This window comes from Sprattus sprattus, assembly GCF_963457725.1.
Source record: "Sprattus sprattus genome assembly, chromosome: 4".
Lineage (NCBI taxonomy): Eukaryota > Metazoa > Chordata > Actinopteri > Clupeiformes > Clupeidae > Sprattus > Sprattus sprattus.
The window spans coordinates 36,069,729-36,091,010 of NC_137923.1; the positions used below are offsets into that span (position 1 = coordinate 36,069,729).

Consider the following 21,282-nt stretch of genomic DNA (forward strand, 5'->3'; position numbering starts at 1 on the left):
ATACTTTTTTCTTCATCCTGATCATGTGGATCAACTCAAAACCTAAAGAAAAACCTTAAAATAGGGCAAATAAGTTAAATTGATTGCGTGAGGCATTTGATCCACATGTTTAGGATGAAGCAAACTGTGTTGTGACTGCTTGGTAGGCCTACAGTTAAAAAAAAAAAAAAAAGACATTTAGAGAACACTTACACACGTACATATACATGTTATATTTTGTCAGATACCTTTTTAATGATTTGTTGTATGACAAATAAATGAATCATTATGAATAATATAAAATTGCATTATTTTGTATCGCACCTTGTTGAATCGCATCGTGTCGAATCGCATCGTGTCGAATCGTACTGCATCGCAATAGGGGTGGATCGTATCGTATCGCATTAGTAGTTGCTTTTATGTATCTTTAATGTATCGGATCGTTGGCAGTGCATCGAGATGTGTATCGCATCTTCCTCAGTGATGAGATGCACATCCCTAGCACGCACGATTAGATTAAGCGGCGTTCACACTAGACTTCTTTTTTTAGAAAATAGCGCAGCCTTCAGCGCCTTTTGAGCGCTTCAGAATTCATGGATATTATGTGCGGTCACTGTTTTTTAAGCACCGCCATATTTGTGTCTGATGCAAACACATTACGGTCATAACATACGGTCACAACTCACAGAAAGTTCAAAACGCTAGAGGATATGTTGCGCTGTTGAATGTGACAACCTAAATATACAATTGCTAAAGATTTAGGGAATGACTGACCTGTTAAGTGAAACGCAGCACGTTGAAACAGTGGTAATGGCTGTGTATTATCAAAGCTACTATCTTGAGCAAGCTACAGCTATCTTCTTCTTTTTTTTTTAACTGACTGCAGTGGACTTCACTCTAATTCATGGGCGCCCTCATGTGGGGTCTTGAAGTAGTGACTCTGTAGATTAAATCTGTAGCGGGTTTTTGTGAGAGAATCTGTTTAGAACGGCTGTATGTTTATTGTTTAAATATCGATATTTGGCGTCAGCATATCGATAACGTCCTGCAAGACGAAATATCGCGATATGTCGTAATATCGATATTTTGGCACACCCTTAGTCAATAGGATTGGCCGTACTTTTTTTTTTTTTTAATGCCGTTACCAATGTTGACCAGTGACTAGCGGTGAAGTTCGTGGCTGCTGAGGCACCGACTCTTTCAGTGTCAGATTTAGCCTACAAACATATGAACCCAATAGAGTAGCTTAAATCACCATTCAATTGGCAGCTTGCACATTGACAACTGGTTGTTTTTCATATTTCATATCTGCATTCTTTACACACACATTGGTAAGGTACATACAGTTGGCAGTTGCTAGCTTGTGATAAACTAGTGTTAAAAGGCACCCAGTGCAACTTTCGAGGCTTAAAAATAAACATTCAATTTCTAGTCTTTTTTACACGTAGTAAGTTTCAATAACTCCATACCATTACATATCGACATTAAAGGAGCAAAGATGAGACCTCGTTGTGTGGTGAGAACTGATCGAAAATCGATAACAACAACAATCGCCGCCATTTTCTTTATTTTTTGTGACCTACAATAAATAAAGCAGGATTCCAGTCAATGGAAAAATGGCCTCTCCCCACCCGCGATTGTTGTTGTTTACGATTTTCTATCAGTTCTCACCACACAACGACGTCTCATCTTTGCTCCTTGAATGTCGATATGTAATGGTATGGAGTTATTGAAACTAACTACGTGTAAAAAAGACTAGAAATTGAATGTTTATTTTTCATTGAATGTTTATATAAAGTTGCACTGGATGCCTTTAATATCTTGATATATGAACTCCTGAATATTAACTGTTTCATACGAAGTTGCACAGGCACCCTGAGGGTTTAAGTTCCCATTATAATTGTATAGTTAAATCGAAGAGACTATAACATCAGCTAGATAACTAGCTATCATTTCATGCAAATTGAACTCTTCGATTTAAATTGTTGAAGGTCATTTAAAGTGTCCTTAGCTAGCTAGTAAACTAGCATAGCAACTATTTAACCTTAGGCCTATCAACCAGGAAACAACTTCAGCTGCAAAGTTTAATTCCTCAAAATCAGCTCACCAATAAAAAGCAGTCTTGGGTTCAAAGTTATCACAACCACTTGTATGATCTTAAATGGCTTCACATAGATATTAAACAATCCTCAGATAAATAATGTGAAATCAACATAGCAAGGGCTTACTCTAATAACGATGTAATGTTAGCGAATGAGGGGTGAGAAGCTCCCCCTTGCTAATTTTTAGTCTACGCTGTTCGTTCAAAGCCAAATATATTCTTGGGGTTCCAAATAGCGATTTGGCTTTGAATGTGAGAAGTCGATCGAGCTCTCTTCTGTCCCGTTTTAGCTTCAGCATTGGTCTCCCACCATTATTTATCACCTCACATTTCGATTGAAAGTCCCGTTTTCAATTTCCCGCACGCCCCCTTCATTGAAGCAGAGCTATACTGCTTTTTCACTGCGGTTTTATGTCAGATCAGCAAGTCTAAATAGCTTCTACACAGACGTGAAATACATTAACTATTATATGGATAGAAAGGGCATATAATAAAAGTGTCTACAAATATGACAGTGGTTACAGACAATGAGAAAGCAAAAAGCATGCACTCAACCCAGTTTGAGAGGGATTGCGCAATCTGAAATGAGACGCAACTCGTCGCTGCCTCACCTTGCGTGTCTCCTCTCTGTTTCACCAGGGCATGCGCAAATTCAGCGATTTTGATTATAAAAATGCTTAAAATAATTCGAATCCTACAGATATTACATATATAGCACAGATCAGTAGATAAATATTTATTTTATGTTGACTAATGTTCAGTGCTTAGTGACCATGTGTTTGGGTAATAAAACACTTTTTCGTGTATGTCTGTGTATAATTGTGTGCAACAGGGAAAAGAGGAAATTATAAACTCAAAATAATGCTGTATTTTGCAGAAAAACATGTCCTAATATGACCTAGATTGCATCTCAGAGCATGTTAACCCTCTGGCTTTTCAGACCCCCCGCCTAAAAATGTTTTATTTTCCCTTGCTACTACTTTATTAAACACAATGTTGCCAGCTCTGCACACTGGCCGAGGCCCTGTCAGATGATGGTATGGATTTTACATGTGGGAGTTACATCCTGGAGCCCAAACATCAACTTTCATCTACTGTGCAGGTCAGGCTGTCTCTCTCGTGTGGTGATCCCATAGAGCTGGCCTACTACCAGGCACCTTTTGGGAGGCAAGATCTCTGTGCCCACTGTGGCGGGCCTCAAGGCAACACCTGCCCAGCCCTGTTATTGAAATGTAAGACGGTCTTGCCCTGCTGCCACATTTGTATTGGGGCTGGAAAAAAGCACATTGTGGCCAGACCCTATGGCAAGCAGAAATGAGCAGTGTTCATGTGGTTTAAAGAGGCCCTGCAGTTGTATTTTCCTTAATTTAACTTAAAGTGTTATTCAACCCATAGCCCTGTTGTACGAGGTCACCATGTGCTGTCTGTGGGAAAAACAATGAGAAAATGTGGTACAATATAGAGCGAATAGTGACCCGGAAGCTAGAGTTTGCCTAATGGGCCAGTTGGCTTTTGTTTCAGTTTCAGTTTTAATGTCTCATGAATAGGTTAGCTTTAGCTGCCAGACCTCTATTTGCTCTGAGTTGTACCAAATGTTCTCATTGTTTTTCCTACTAATAGCATGCAGTAAGTCGCAGAACACCAGAGTTAGGCTACTTTTTATCTAAACAGCTTCGGAGTCATTCATGGTTCTAAAACATTTTCCGGGTTGATTGGATGTCTCGCTACCTTTTTTAACGTTTGTTCAACGTTTTGTAGGTTTGTACATATACATTGTACAGAGTCTTAATAGTTGATACTATTAAATGTATTAATGAAATATTGCTTGAGATGTCTTCAATGCCAATGGTCCAGGTTATATTGACTGCATATTTTGCTCATATAAAAATGTGTGTGTGTGTGTAATATGCTGGGAGTATCCATTGCTGCTGTAAAAAAAAATAAAAAATCTACCTCCTCTGCCCCTTTCCCCCTGAACTGTGAGCTGGCTTATTTGGATGAAGACTTATGGTAGTTACACCTCAACCAGGACATTGCCCAGTTCCTAGTCTCTGCCCTGAGGATTTTTCTATTTCTCACCGTGATTAGGGATGCACCGATCCGATATTTGTATCGGTATCGGTACCGATATTGAAGACATTTCTAGATCGGGTATCGGTGACAATGGGCCGATCCATATTTAAATTTTTTTTTTTTTTTTTTTTTTTTTTAATGTTTATTTTATGTATTTACATCGAGGCTTTGTTTAATTCATATCATGCTCCGGTATCATTGTTTTAAACGGACTGTTATTATATTGAAACACGCACATTCAAAGATTTAGGGTGGCGCGATGGTGGACAATCCAGAGAACAGCCATCAAAAGCCTTCCTGCACGTTAACGTGTATGAAAAACTATCTGTTGATAGTGACGTTGCCTAGCAGCGCTGTCTGCTCATTTAAGTTCGGTGAATAGTGACAAGTTCAGTTCGTCGCCCATCAGTGGCAAAGTAGTTGTGCCTTATACATTTCCAATGCTTAAATCATCATTTTTCGACATGTATGTGAGGCATTGTGTGCGTAAATAATGAATGTAAGGGGTTTCATGAAGTTACGACTGTGATAGGTAGAGTATTATGAGTGCAGGTTGCTATTAGTAGCGATTAGCATGCTAAGCGGAGATTTAGGGCGTATTCAGACCAGGAAAGTCCGATAGTTCACTTGCTTTGGTCCGAACCTTTTTTTTTTTTTTTGGTGCGGTTCGCTTTCAGACTGTACGTTTCAGTAAACGGACCAAATTCTGTCAACAAAGCCACGCGCCCCGAGGTCGTTCAGCTATTGGTCAGAATCGACACGCGCAATACAAAGTGCTAAGACAGTTAAAATAAAGTGAATGGTAGTCATGGACGCTTTCCGTGCCGTTATTGCTGCTAATATTATAAAATCTATATTCATTTTCAATGTTTTGCTATCACAACTGTGTAACAATGCTGTTGTACAAGTAATTTGTCAACAACGACGTCAAAGGGCCAGGCGGCTACGGAGGATAGCGTTGATGTCTGCTCATCAAGCTATGACAATTCAGGCTCTTCAAGCAAGACGTATAAGGTAGGCTATCTATCGAGCTATTCGTATCCATTCCTTACATCAGTATCATGTTTCACTGCAGGTCATACTACACTTCTTCAGGCTAGGAAAAGACTCGGTAGGCCTACGTCAGTCTGTTTTACTGTTAACGCCCCCCAACTCAAAACCATACACGTTATTGTTGCACAAGCACTGAATCAAACCCACACTCAAACGGAAAATAAACATAAATGGGTATAATGCCACTGGCTTTTGTTGAGGTTTACAACAGAGCTGTAGTCACAGTGGTAGACTGAGTACAGTTGAGTACACTTTATTTTTGTCCCTTTACACACAGAAAATTAAACTATTAAAACGTCCTAAAAAGAATGTTGTTTTGGGTCAGAACATATTTTCAGGGTGTGGCAAATATATAACCAAGGCATTATATATCTAGGATGTTTAATGTTTATGTAATTAATCAAACAAGACGGTGCACTGTTGAGACATAGCAGGGTACAGTTGAGACATAGCAGGGTACATAGCTTTTACTGCCATTGTCTGTACTGGAGCATTGAACATAAACATAATCTGCTATTGTTTTTTATTTGTAATGATGACATCATGGTATTTGGGTTTCTCTGTTCTCAGGAGAATCTGGGTCAATCAACGATCCCAAGATTGGTGGCATCTTGTGATGAATAATTGGACCGACAGACAGTTTCTACTAAATTTCAGAATGAGAAGAGGAACATTCGAATATGTTTGTGGTATGCTGCGACCCCTCCTGACCCGCCAGCACACCAGATACAGGAGGCCCCTCTCTGTCGAGATGAGAGTCGCAGTCTGTTTGTGGAGGCTGGCAACAAATGTAGAGTACAGATCCCTCTCCAATTTATTCGGCATTGGCATTTCCACCTGTTGTATGATCACACAGGAGGTGATCACAGCAATAAACACAGTCCTTAAGCCAATTTATATTAAACCACCAAGTTTGGCCTACTGCAGAACCATCATTCAAGCTTTCAGAGATAAATGGCGATTCCCCCAGGTAGTGGGTGCCATAGATGGCTCCCACATACCAATTAAGGCACCGGCAGAGTCACCGTCCCACTATTTTAACAGGAAGGGGCAGTACTCCATTATTCTTCAGGCTGTGGTAGACCACAAAATGAAATTCTGGGATGTCAATATTGGACAGCCAGGACGAGTGCATGATGCTCGGGTTTTAACTCTGTCTTCTCTTTGTGACCACATGCAAGCAAATGACATTTTACCACCATGGACTGAGGTTTTTGAGGATGTTAACATGCCCCTTGTAATTTTAGGGGATGCAGCCTACCCCATGCTCCCCTGGCTTGTGAAGCCTTTCCCCGACAGAGGATTGACTGCTGAACAGGTCAGATTCAATCACCGCCAGAGCCAGGCAAGAATGGTTGTCGAGAGGGCCTTTGGGCGGCTCAAGGGTCGCTGGAGATGCCTGATTAAGCCACAAGATCATCACATTACTCTGGTTAGCCAGGTGACAGCAGCATGTTGCGTTTTACACAATTTGTGTGAAGAACAGAACGAAGAATACAATGAGGAGGACGACTATGTGGAGGACGAAGATGAAGAGGAGGAAGGTGGAGAGAATGAGAATGACGGACAGAACGATATGGAGGAAGGAAATCAGAGGGCTCAGGACATACGAAATGCTCTTTGTACGTACTTTTCAAGGTTGTGAATTAAATATGATATGAAATGAGGAACAAAAGTACGAGTTAAATGTATTTATTTATTCTGTTTCTTTGTCAGAAGTGAACTGAAGTTGATGTCAAAATGTTTGGACAATAAAAAATATTCATTTTTATAAAGAATAGGCCTATAGATTTACACTTAGTTTAAATTTCAAGTATTTAAATGTACACAGAACATTTCATAGAAAACAGTTTCAGTATTTTAAATAGACCTATACAGAGAACATTTTTATAAAGTAGAATGGAAGTAATAATAAATAATAATGCATGAGCACATGAATAAATAAATGGATAGATAAATAAATAAATAAATAAATAGATACATATATAATCAATCCATTAAAAGGCATTACATTTCATACAGATGGCTACTGCTATTGACTTGATGCAGAATTTCTGATATTTCATTTGCTCCAGTAGTGGGCCAGGTAGGAGCAGTGTTGGACTGAGCTAGAGCTGGGTGGTTAGGCATCCAGCAATTTACAGGAGGGTGCTGTGGTGGAGCTTGTGGGTGCTGTGGTGGAACATGTGGGTGCTGTTGTTGATTGCTGGACATGGCACTAAACAATAAACTAAACATCTTGCTGTTCTCCTGCATTTGGGCTTGCATCATGGCGCACCGTCTGTCTTCTGCCTCCCGCTGTGCCCTCAGGAAATTCTCCAGATAGCTATTCTCCTTCTCCTGACGCTCTTTCTCAGCCTCCATCAGTTCCTGAAGCTGCTGGTGTTGCCTCGTCAAAAAAGCCTGCACCCCATCCTCACTCTGTGAAGCCTTGCGTTTTCGGCCCAGATGTTGCCTGGCTTTAGCTCCAGGAATGCTTGGCATTTTGGAAGAGGGTTGACTGGATGGCATGCTCTCTGTCAAGGGAAATAGCAATAAGTGAGGTTAAACTCAGATTATGATGACACAACATGTTGCAGAATGGTAGGCTATATGTGTGGTGTAATATATGCCAAGACAGTAGAGGAAGCCGTTTAACCCGGATCCCCTTATATGTAATATAGAGATGCACCAGTGTATTATGCTCAGTCAAGCTATTACACCAGTGAAGTGAAGCCACGCATTTCCCGGTCTCGTCTTGATTAATGTTTTATAAAGAACCCAACTGGACAACATGGTAACACATTTGAGTCATCAGGACGATACACAGGTTATCAAATAATAGTAATAGTAACAGCAATACTGGTAATATTTACTCACCATTTAAGAAATCCTCCTCAGCGAGAGTTGGGGCAACGCTGCTGGCGGGTGATGATGGTGGGCTCCGCTGGTTAGTCGTAGCATCCTCACCTCTGTTGCTTCGTGCCGGCAGGGTCCCCTCAACTACGTCGACCGGTGAAGCAAGGGGTGTTGTCCCCAGAATGCCGTCTATTTCTTCAAAGTATTTGAACTTCAGCTTGGCATCACTGGAAGAACCACTTTTTGACAGGGTGTCACGAATTTTCATATATGTCTGACGTAGTTTTTTAAGTTTGAGCCTGCACTGCTCAGGCGAGCGATTGAAACCGGACTCTCTCAATTTATCAGAAAATATGCCAAATACGTCGGCGTTTTTATGGGTACGCTCCAACATATACGAAATGTGGGCATCTGTCCAAATGTCCACAAGAGCACGGGTCTCCTCCTCGGCCCAGGTTTGTCCCCTACTCATTGTATTAAGATTTTTTGAAGGATGTTTTTAAGTTTGACAAATTAATAGCGGTAACAGTGGCACTACTATGGTCGGTTTACACTCTGTTACCCAGCAACACCAGACCAACGACGGAAGCTCCCGAGGTACAAAATAGCAAAAAGTCTGGGATTAGGTCCAGTCTGCTTTCACACCTCCAAAAGGTCCGCCCCAGGGTTGTTTGATCCGGACTGAGTCCGACCTTTCAGCTCGGTCTCGGTCCGCTTGTTTGGTCCGGACCAGAGTTCGGTGGTTTGTATTCAGACCATCCCAAAAAGTCCGAACCAACGAAAATCTGGTCCGTTTGGTCGTTTGGTCCGGACCAAACGGGGTAGGTGTGAATACGCCCTTAGTTATGTTCTGATGTTGATTCGCTGTAATAAAGATGAGTTCATCCTGTTAAGATTTTGACTGGATGAGCTATGAATGAGATTAATGTTGCCTAGTGTAATGTCCACAATTATATGTATCGAGTAATGTTAGTTGTGTAATTGTTATCGTGTAGCAATAACGCATGCTAAAGTAATTCAGTGCAGTCCCCATTCTCATTGCAGGCACACACATGTGTACGATCACATGCAGGGCTCGAAATTGGCACCCGCCAAGCGCCAATGGCGTGTAGATTTTTGGGCTGGCGACTAAATTGTCTCCGATGCTCCGCCACTTGGCGATTGACATTGCGGAGCAAATCTCCCCGACTATTGCGCCCGTCATGGTTAAAAATAGCTTGCAACGCCAACAAGAACAGTGGGAGAAGTGAAAGGGTAATATAAAGTTCTTAAAATTTTAATACAACAATAACAATTTGCACGCGAATACAATGTTCTAATATTTTGCCAGCGAATACAAAGTTCTAATACTTTGAGCTTATAAAGTTCTAATATTTTGAGCACGAATCAAAAGTTGAAACCGACTTAGTTGACCACACGCAAGTTAACGCAGTTAAACGAAAGCTAAAATAGTGTGCCGATTCATTGTCGTTGCATCACCTCAAGCAAAGGTGCAGAGAACATCTAGGGAGGAAGAAACAACAGCCACAACAGCAGCTACACCAAGAGCATGTTGCAGTAGGTGGCTCATTACATATAATGGGGAGCCGAAATACGTTGACGGTGGTAGTATAAGCTTAGTAGAAGAGCAATGGCTGAATAAGCTTATCGCCGACCAGTGGGCTCTCGCACGCCCCCTTCAGCGAAGCAGAGGTACTGTTTGCCTTCCCTCTGTTTTTTCAATGCGGTTTTTTGTCAGATCAGTAAGACAATAGTATAATAAGCTTTTGAATATCTATGCTGTAGTGTTAGTTGGACAATATTTATCTATCATATAGGTGTAATTTAAAAGCTTAATTTAGATATTTTTTTTAGTAGACCTAATGCAGCGCTTCTTATGAGGTTAAATGAATTCATCTGAAGTACATTTTTAATAGCCAACTCTTGAATGTGCTTTAAAAAAAAAGGTCATGCAAAAGTTAATTAAATAATTAACGTATCGTGAAGGAGGGCCTTTAAGGATTCCCGGGTACAGCATGATACAGCACGTGTTGCGGCTGTCACCAGCCAATTGGGCAATATTGGTTGATTTCTTTAAATCCATTCTGAGAGTGATTAACGATGATATTAAAATCATAGGTAAAGATTGTAAATATATAAATATCAAACAATGTCAGAGTAGGTCTGAAATGGCAGGTTTAATTTTGGCTGGTAAAAATATAATTGGCTGGTACACTTTTTCCTCTACCAGCCATGTTGGCTGGTAAGGCAAAAAGTTAATTTCGAGCCCTGATCACATGCATCGTCATGTAATGGAAATTGATGAATGCACATTAAAGAGAGATAAAGAATACAGTTTTGGTAATTGTGGGTCTTTTAACAGAGTAGAACCAGCAAATGCATTAACAGGTCACCATGTTGAGCCTCTACAATGTAACGTAAAAGTTGACGCTAGCGGATATATGATTGCTAACTAATATGAACACTAGCCCTAGTTAGAACGTACATTATTTGTGATTATTTTTATCCTATGTTATGAATTGATAGTGATGACTAGACATGATGTTAAGTAGCAAATGAGCAAAAAATGCACCAAGATCTCATGTCATGCACTCCTCTTTTCTCCCTCTCGCACGTGTGGTCACACACATACACACAGTTACCATACTTTCGCGCTGTTTTTTTTATATCGGAATCGGATCGGTATCGGCCGATACTAAACCTCAGATATCGGTATCGGTATCGGAGGTGAAAAAAGCGGATCGGTGCATCCCTAACCGTGATGCCTTTCATATCGAGAACACACGAAGCACATCCTAGAGGGGCTCAACTGAACACCAAACATCTACAGTGGGGAAACTCATGTGTGTGTGGTCCTGCGATCTAATTACCACAACGCTGCCATTAACACTTCTCTGCAGGTCCTTCGGGGCCTTCCTTTGGGTCCATAAAGACACTTCTCTCCCACAGTAACTTGCAACTCTATGCTGAGGGACAAGTCAATGATCTAAAGCAAACGTACGTGGCAATGATCTACTGGTTATTTAGCAAAGCACCAATATGTCAGTGTTTGTTTAATTCGTTTTTTGCTTTAAACACCCAAGCAAACACATCTACGTGCTTTTTCCAGAGAATGTTTGACCTCAAGTTGAGGGTTTTTCCCCTTGGAAAAACAGCTGCGTGTGATGAAACATGAAGGCCAAGTCAACACTACTTCTGCATGGAACAGGTTAGGCCACGCACTGATCAGTTACTTGGCCAGTCCAGCTAACATCCAGCCCACACAATACCTCATACAAGGAAATAATTTCACCTGGACAATCACTCAGCCCAGCAGTATAAACCTGTATGTGTGTGTGTGTGTGTGTGTGTGTGTGTGTGTGTGTGTGTGTGTGTGTGTGTGTGTGTGAGGAAGAGGAAACTTTTACAGTGTCCATGCAGCAATTTTCAGAATCCACAAAGCCAAGTGAAAGTCCAGAATTCTTGAGTAATTACAAAGAGCAGAGGAAAAAACAGTGCAGTCAGCTGAGGAGCCCAGCAAGGTTTGGCACAGACACATATTTGTGCATGTAGTGCATGTTTCTGTGTGAGCGAGTCTGTGTGTTTGGGGCTGCCAAATCACTGACAGAGAGTGGGGGTTGGGGCCAGAGAACAGACACTGCATTCCCTCCTCCCAAGCAGTGTCCACACACACACTGGGCAGAAGATACACTCTGCAGCCCAGCTCACAGCACTGCGATTGCAGGGAACATTTGAACACAGCGCTGCTCGTCCACACAGAGGCTAGGACACAGAGGGGAAACCGGTCCAAAGAACACTAAATGGAGCCAAGACACGATCAGATGAAATTAAATGGGAGGTGGAGCAGTTAAGCCTTCATATCCAAAGATCCAAACGGTCTGCATAGTCCGTTCTACTCTTCTCTTTCCCCAGTCTGTTGCCATTATACCCACCTCTCCCCCCCTTCATCCGTTTGCATTCCACTCGTCTGTTCTCTCCCTTCCTCCACCCCGATTCCTTGCTCTCTCGCTCTTGACTAGGTGGGATAAAGACATTCTATCAGAAGCCAGGAATTCCTACATGTTGGCTCAGTGTCTGTGCAATAGTTTGAACTCTTACAAGAGTGTCGATGATGTGCGTGAGCCTGCACATATTTGCATATTACCAAGGTGCTGTATCGGGGTTGCTGGAGTTCACGTCAGGCTTGTGAGGGCAGTGCTGTATTGTAGCTCTGTGCCTAAATGCCTCATTGTGTTGTAGGGGAAACTCCTCCCAACCTCCAGAGTGTGTGAGCTTTGTTAGAAGCACTACAAACACAACTCCAAAACAGACACACCTCAACTTCTCAAGGCTGCAGCCAGCCACCTCACCCGACAACAGGAAAATATCCACAAGTTTCTCTGCACAGACACAGAAACTCAAAGGCACCTCTGACAAACACAATCCTGCTAGCTGTGGTGGGTTTTCAGCAATGTGCTTCAGAATGGCATTTCCTGCAGCATTCCCCTCTCAGGGCCGACTTCCTCATCATGACCAGGCAGATTTCAGTGAGAGCTCTCAAGACTCTCAAACACTGAAGAAAGTACCCCGGACTGGAGCCAGGTCCCTCCTGCTTCCTGTGGGCTCCAGAGCTGCCTTCATAGCAGTGCTGGGTGGACGCTGACAGAGGGTGAAGAGGAGAACAAACAAACCACTGCAACACTCTGGGTTCTGGCAGAACACCCAAACCAGTCAGCTGAGCACCAAATTAACCAAGCTTCTTCCACTGTGGAGTTGTTGTGCAAGGAGCTGTGAGTTGTGGGTATGCAGTCCTGGCAGTTTATGCTGCATCTCTAAACTGCTCAGAGCAGGCTACGTAAGCAGTTTACGGGAATGTTACCCTACATACACCCTTTGCCTTTTGCCAACAATCTTGAAGAAATAGGCGCATAGACACTCCACAGAGAGGTGTTCAAAGACAGTCAAAATCCTTCAGCTAATCTCGATGATAAAAAATATAAATTATCTTCTGAGGGAGTTGATCATCTTTGACAGCTGTTAGGGTCATTCAATTGTATTCATATAGCGCCATAACAATACAATTGTCTCTAGGCGCTATACAGAGCCCAGAGCCTGAACTCCCTTAGTGCAAGCACAATGGCAACAGGGGCAAGGAAAAACTCCCCCAGGAAGAAACCTTAAGCAGAACCACAGCACATAAGGGGGGACCCATCTGCTTAAGGTCGGCTGGGTCAGAATCAGTCAGATGTCTCCAATGGCACTCACTGGAGTAAAGTACTCACTTATAGGGGGCATGAGGGGCATATCCTACTAGAGGGCATGAGGGGCATAGCCTTATAGAGGACATGAGGGGCATAGCCTTATAGAGGGCATGAGGGGCATAGCCTTATAGGGGGCATTAGGGGCATAGCCTACTAGAGGGCATGAGGGGCATAGCCTACTAGAGGGCATGAGGGGCATAGCCTACTAGAGGGCATTAGGGGCATAGCATTATAGAGGGCATGAAGGGCATAGCCTACTAGAGGGCATTAGGGGCATGCTGGAGAAGCTCAATGGTATCCCTTTCAATTGTACATAAGATGGGCATGTAGGCTACCTACAAGCCAATACAACATTGGTATGCTATTGCCCTGCACATAAAGGTTAGACATTGAGCTGCCACCAGGGTCAGACCTGACCCCTCCATTTTAGGGCCTCCTGTGTTGTCTGCCATGGCTACCTCCTTTGCCTGTGGAACAAGAAGCATGAGGTGGCCCTCCTCCAGTTTTCAAAAGCTCAGCCGTTTTCTCAGCTTCCTGTCACAAGAATAGGCTACACATCATATGTGCACCCAGCAATTATGAGATAATGCATAGCCTCCAACTTGATATCAAATATTCTATTTAATCCTGACCTGTAGGTGCGCAACAAAAGTATTCCATACATCCCCCTGCAGGCTAGGGAATAGACATTCATAAACAGAGAGTAACGAGTCCATTTCAGAACTCTGGCCCATGTGTGGGCTAGAATTAAATTATCCTAATTGTTTTCAAGTATTTAGATGTACTACTGTACATACCTTACATTTCTTAAATAGATAAAGATAAGACTACAGGCTACAGAACATAACAAAGAGGGGAATCTAAAAATAAAATTATCTCAGCTCTAACCTGACAATGGCAAATGCTTGCTGGAAATGCATCCAGTTCTTTCAAATCCGCTGTGTGGGAACATTTTGGATTCAGCATTCAATACGATGACGATGGTAAGAAGAGTACATTCTTTGACATTGATTTGCCACTGTTGGCTACTCGAGTGGACACTTCTCATATCACCCGGCCATATCCCAGGTGGAGCAAGGAGTCAATTAATTAATGAAAACTCAGCAATCTCCCGCTGCCTTCCAACAACAATGTGGTAAATTTAAAAAAACAGAGAGAAAGGGCACTTGGAGAGTGCAGATCTCCGCCAAGGCCAAATACCCCATCTCACAAATCCGCCCCGTGGGTCAGATCGACTGCTCAATTGAATGGGTTATTCCTTGGCCATGCTTCACCCTTCCACCGAGTGTCATGGAAATTGAGAGTGTAGTTTTTGCATAGTCCTACTTCCAGACAAAGTAAGAATCAAACTGTGTCTGAATAACATCCCTGCCAGAGGTAATAACGAAAGCAGAGGGAGTATTTTTAGCCCAAGGTTTGCAGGCCTATTTGTCGACCCTATTATAAAGGGTGATTTACATTTTTTCGTATACATTTAGGATGCCGAAACCATACACATACATATCCCCTCAAGTCTAGGCTACGAGATTCAGCCCTAGCAAGTTCCGATCATTTGAACGACAGCAAGAAAATAACATTTGCGAATAAAGTGTACAATGGAAACATAGGCCATTGTTCGTGTTTTACTACTCAAAGCATTCCAGGGATTGAGTTACAGTGGCAAGTTAGCAATCAAAGCAACAGGTAGACCACCTCCCAAAATCAGAGCAACTGCAGATTACAGCACAGCTGGCTAATAAGTGGTAACGTTAGCTACCAATGGAGTTGAATGAATGGTGTGCTAACGGTCACATATTAGAACGTAACGTAAATGCAAAACGTTTTTTTTTTTTTTTTTTTGCTGTCTCACACTGTGATAAATATGTTTAAGTGACCTCTGTTTAATTTCCATAAACTGTTCGTTGTAAGGTAAAATTAATACATTGCTAGCGGACGTGGTGTAGCGTGTGGAAATAGCACTGACAGGACTAGAGCAGGGGTTCCCAACCTTTTCGACTCAGCAAACAGAACCAGAAAAGACCCAAAAGATAGCATGTACTCAAAACAAGTGATGGAACATGCAAACAAGACCACTCAGCTAGACCTAATTAAAATAGGTGATGCTTCAGACATGCAAACAAATAGGTTCAAATAGGTCAATATAATGATTAGAATAATTTAAATAATGAATTAAATCTGTGGCTGCAATCTATAAATCAACATAAATAGCACCAATCATTCCTGGGCAGTCGTTTGAGTTGGTAGCTGTCCACAGAAAAGCATAACCACTCCAATAATAACGCACAAAAACAGCACTAAAGCGTCGGTCGAATCCTATACATTTACGAGTAATCACCTCAGAGAGCGTGTATTTTAGACACTGTTGTTTAATGGTATTTTTTTCGTGCTCTCTCGCCGTCAAGCAAGTAATATGCGAAACACAATGCTGCCGACGGTAAATCGTAACAATTATCCCCTGAAGCAATTCGGAACACCTCAGTCAGCCCACCATCTTCAACTATGTTGAAGAGCAGACAGTCACCACCAACCCAAACTGATACAGCGTTGATAACTTAAACTTGGTCTAGTTATTTTCCTAGAAACGTTGTGGAATGTGGGTTGGCAATCATCTAACCTGGGGTTGCTTTCTGTCAGGTGCTTTGCATTAAGGTGATAACTTAAAGACGAGTTGCTTCTGTGACAGCTAACTTCAGCTTGACAAATGCTACATACAACTTTAGATTTGTCGATTGTCCCGTCATTTGGCCTCTTAAACAGAAACTTTCCACCAAACAATCCCTCAGCTCTCTCCACCTTTCACTACTGCTTCGGTCGCTCTTGCCTAACTGACTGCAGGCACGCGCCGCTACTGTCACACCGGAAGTAAACAAAGTTGCGTCAACTGCATTAAAATATTTGTATCACATACATAGACAACGCAGAGCACCGGCTACCGGAAACAAATATTTGACCTGGCAGAACACATTGCCTGCATTTTCGCACTGACATGGCACAAAAATATTTAAGACCAATCCAATCTGAATTTAAGACAATTGATTTACGACTTTTTAAGACTTTTTAATGACCCGCGGCCACCCTGCATACAGTTACCCAAAAAACCATGACACTGAACTGTAGTAGGGCTGAACGATTAATTGCAATTGCGATTAAATCGCGATATGGTAAAACGCGATTTTCTAACCGCAACGTCCGCGATTACAACGTGGTGTAAAAAAAAAAAAAAAAGATTTGCACACAGTGATTAAAACAGCATAACGGATCAATTGCTAATCGCTAACGAGATGCTAGTGGCTCAAACTAGCGAAATCTCTTGAAATGTGCTTACTTTGACAGTATGACAAATTAGTCAGTCAACAACTGTCCGAACACAGTCAAACATCAAGCAAGTGCAACACAAGACGGCAAATAATCTACTTACTAGTTCGGCAGACAGTAAAAACTGGGCGGCTTCAGGCACACCTACAATGCAGTCATTTGCCTACGAACCCTGGTATGGCAATGGCACAGAGGCGATTCTCCATATTAAAAGTCATTGTAGCGCCCCAATTTTTTTCAAAGCTGTTATTTTAAGGTAAAACTGCTTATCCTAACCCTAACTCTGAAGTACAATTACTGCATATGGCCACTTTAAAAAGTGCATGCCTTGTGTTTATACTTGACTTTGCTTAAATTACTTAAATGCACAGTGGAAAAGCCACCGATTTGTTTCTGAAATGAGCAGTTAAATAAAAATGTAAAATGTGGGAAAGAATATTTTACACTAAAAGTATATAGTATTATGTTGGTCATTTTTAAATCATTCAGTAGGTTTTGTTGGGGGGAAAAAAGGATAAAACGGAAAAAAAGTTGCATATCAAATCGCAATATTTTGTGGAAAAATCGCAATTAGATTATTTTCCCAAATCGTTCAGCCCTAAACTGTAGGCCCACTGTACCATTGCATCCCTAATTCAAACGCCCACAAACTCCAATTAAGTAACAAACAAATCAACATCTTTACCACTGTCATAGTACAGTTTAACAGCAATTTAGGCAATTAGGGATAATCAACACTTCCCTTGATAACCCTAATTTAAACCTGAGTAGGTTAGACTCCCTTTGGAGAAGAGCCCTCAGGATGTCCACCTCTTCAAGGGGGTGTGTGGTTTTTAAGTGTCTGTCCACAGTTCAAGGTCCACTGATCTAGTAGATCATCATACACCTGTTGAGAAGGATTCCAGACTCACCCATGACCTTTTAGGCTGACTGCAGGCCACAGGCATTCTTGAAGTCTGAAAACTGCCTGGAAAGCATTTTAATACAAAAACATTATATGAAGACAATATATTTTCCCTGGGGATCTATCTGGGTTTCCTAAAAATTCTGAGACCAAGAATAACTGTGCATGCATACAGAAAAAAAGATACACCTCAAACCCACCCCAGGGTAGCGCAATGCAGAGATACAATGCCATGGCATCCATTGGCAATCAGGAAAGAGTTCTTGAAGCAACTGCCATACTAAAAAAAAATTAAAATCCATGTTAATAACCATCATGATTGGCCGAGTCTGACAAATGACCGTCACGCTGAACGTTGCAACAGGAATAAACGACACGAGTGTCCACCAGGTCAACCCTTGGCCTTACACAAATAGCTGTGCAGGACCAAGACTGTCCAGGTTGAACAGCATAGGCACATTAGATAAGAGGTTGCTGCACAGATGACTGCCATAGGCCTGTTTTAACATGCTCTGCTCAGGAGGCTTAGTACACCATGTGGTGTAAAACAAGGATGGCACTAATAAGGTCTTGACCCCAGCAGACATGGACTACCTTAGAGAGCCCCTGTGAACATAATGTTTCTCCAAACAGACACTGATCTGATGAATGGTACAATCTACAGGAGTCTAAAATCACCCCTTTGGGGCCTGGTCTGAAGTAGCTTTAAGGAAACATATTTCCACATAAGTTGCGTGATGCATATTAAGGTGAATAAGTGTTATATTCCTCAGACAAGAACAAAGGGGGTGTGAAACATAGGACATAATTGTTGACACCATGCATCTTCAGCTGCTGGTTGTTGGGAGATATTCCCCACCCACAACCCCCAACAATAACAAAACACCAGAGCGTGTCTACTCTCAACCCCCAACAATAACAAAACACCAGAGTGTGTTTGGGAATTCCAAGTACGTGGTTAAGTGAAAAACCTGGGAGGGTTAACTCGGAGTAAGCATATGGTAAACTGGGTAAGGTAACTCAGAGGAAGGTAAACCTCCTAATAGACGATGCCTAAGGGGTTGATTTACTAAGGAAATTAAGCCATAGGACTCTTTTATTATTAAATCACACAAAGTTAACAAACCCAGGTTTGTCAATAAACCACGTTCTTGGAATACCCCCCCCCCCCCCCCCAGCTGTCTGGAGATAGCTCTACAAGAGTACCCTCTGTCTCGCACACACACACACACACACACACACACACACACACACACGGCCTATCTGTATGGAGTTCTGCCTTGCTTAAAAGGCCATCAGTCTGCTCATCTGGGAAGGGAATTATGCATAAGGAAGTATAAAGGGTTCAGTGTTTTCAGACCCCACAAGGAGAACAACAAATTCATGACTGATTAAAGGTCAGCAAACAGATCAAGAGTGGAATGCCATACTAACAGAGCATGACCACTTCAGAGTACATCTAACTCAGGGTAATCCTCGGCTTAAGAGAGGGATGTAGAAAATGTTATCGAAACTAACAAGTTCCAATCAGCTTGTGTTATATACGCATCCCATTGGCACACCCGTCCTCAACATCCGTCGTTCAGACCTAAGGCTTTACTGTGCAGACTTTGGGACATTAACACTGATCCGTCCTTTTGGCCAACAATATGTTGAGAGGGAAGGTGAGAAAATATCATTACGCCCACCACGGCCGAGGAAACTGCGTTAGTGATTGAAAACAAACAAGTTAAATATGGCTCAGAAGCGGTATGTCGTTCCGTTATAACCTCAATCGTTAACGCTGACATGACACGTTTTCGAGAAAATGGTCTTAAGCGAGACTTTCAGAAACCAATAACTGCAATACTTTTGAAATGTCAAGAGAAATGCAGTACAAATTAGACAGCTAGCTAATGTCGAAAAAGTCTTTATAAAAGCAAACTGCGATTGCCTGGAAAACTATATTACTAAACTTCTCCTATCTAGATATCTTCATTCCGAGATAGCGTTATACCTAGGCCTAACCTTTAACGTCACGTCAGACAACTTTCAGGCTATGAAAAAGCAACATGAAGGAGGCAAAAATTGAGCTCAAGATCTGAAGTGGTTTATTTAATAGTCTTAGTATAAAAGAACAACGTTTTTGCAAGCGCTGAGCCCAACATGTCCAACATATACACAAAGTTGGACATACTGACATAAAACCGCCTAGCCGTTGGTGAGAAACGACCCCAAAAGCAACTTGATAACATCAATCGTTTGAAACTAACGTTATAGCTAGGTATCTATTTGGCTAGCTTGCTAGCAGCAACGTTCGTTTACCTAGTCCGATAGCTAATTGTCTTAGGTTGTAGCCATCTTAAAACGGTTTCTTACAAAAACAGATGCACGAATGAAACCCACGCAAATTACTATTGAAAGCGAGTATTCCTTTTTTCATACAGTCCCTTCAAGTAATGACCATACCGAAATATTAAGTCGCGTTAGCTGGCTAAACTGACAGCAAGCTGGTGGAGGTTAAAAAAAAAATGTTAACGTTAGCTGGCTAGCTAGCGATCTAACGTTACCAAACGTCAGTGACTAGGTTTGGGATACCTCTGTATCCAACAAACTATCCAACAAGTAAACATTAAGATTTCGTAATGTTAACAGATCTTTAGAAATCTGTGCCGTGTATCTCAAGTTAACAACATAACGTTAGCTAACGTTAATGTTTGTAGCGTTTCTAGCGTAACGTTAATGACACGTCCACAGTTTCTGCCAGGCTATGATAACAAATCACAACCGGTTGTGGTATAAACCTTGACATGGGAGTGATACTTACTCATAGAATCAGCAAAGCCTGTTAAATAGTTTGTGAAGTTAGGATACTACGAGGTGGTAGTCCGACATAAACAAAGCACCATGAGCTGTTAGCTGGTAAACACAAGATCTACCCCCACCTCTGCCGAGGCCAACAAAGTCAAGTACCACAACGGCAGAGCTATGGTCTGCTAGACTGAGAAGAGAGGTCATTCACCGGATTCACCTGGCTAGCTACCTGTCCTTACCTAAATAATGTGTTTACTTGAACATCAGCGGTTAGGCTAGTTAACCACCAACGCTTGTCCCAAGAAAACAACATCATCTGGGAGCTGTCTGCATGTGAAGAAATACTCACATAAATTACCTTTGATAAGGATAACGTTAACTTTCTAGTTACGGCAAAAAAAAACATGAACATTAGCTAGTCAACTTTTATTCACCTGAAGTCTAGTCTTCAGTGGTTAGCCGTTTTCTGTTGCAAGCTGTGGGAGCACGATAGACAGTAACGCTAAACCAACATACCTTTTAAGTCATCCGTGTAACAGCATTTCATTCCTAGGACAAAAGATGCCGCGTACAGCAGTCCGAATAATATGTATTTTTTTTTAAAATTCGGCTTGTTTTACCAGCAGGTAACAAAAAAAAAATCGCAAAACTTCTACCGTTTCGCCACCTCCCTGTCCCGCAAGCCTTCTGACTCACAGAAACCACCCTCTCCGATTCCGATTCCCTTTTACAAATTAGTTCATTTCTCTCGCGAGAACACATATTGGCAAGGGACAATTCGTATTATCGCGTGATAATGAACAAAATGAAAGTGTTTAATTCCTGTGGCTGTTTCCTTCTCTTTATTTATTTCAGATTACCTAGTTTACTCTGTTTAATGAATGGCATTTAGCAAACAACTCTCTATGCTAGTATTCAACCACACTCACAAACCGAGTAAGAGTGTTAATCTACAAAAGTTTACAGAGCTGATAAAAAGCATACAT

General features: G+C 41.8%; 1 protein-coding gene across 3 annotated transcripts in view; it reads right to left on the reverse strand.

Annotated features, from left to right (window-relative positions):
- Positions 1 to 20,967, reverse strand: part of rnf19a (ring finger protein 19A, RBR E3 ubiquitin protein ligase) — a 52,036-nt gene extending 31,069 nt beyond the window's left edge. For all 3 annotated transcript variants that reach the window (XM_080836472.1, XM_080836471.1, XM_080836470.1), the window contains exon 1: positions 20,813 to 20,967. In XM_080836472.1, coding sequence (XP_080692598.1) covers positions 20,813 to 20,843 — 31 coding nt within the window. In that variant the 5' untranslated portion in view covers positions 20,844 to 20,967. The remainder of the gene's footprint in view (positions 1 to 20,812) is intronic.
- Positions 20,968 to 21,282: the final 315 nt, after the last annotated feature.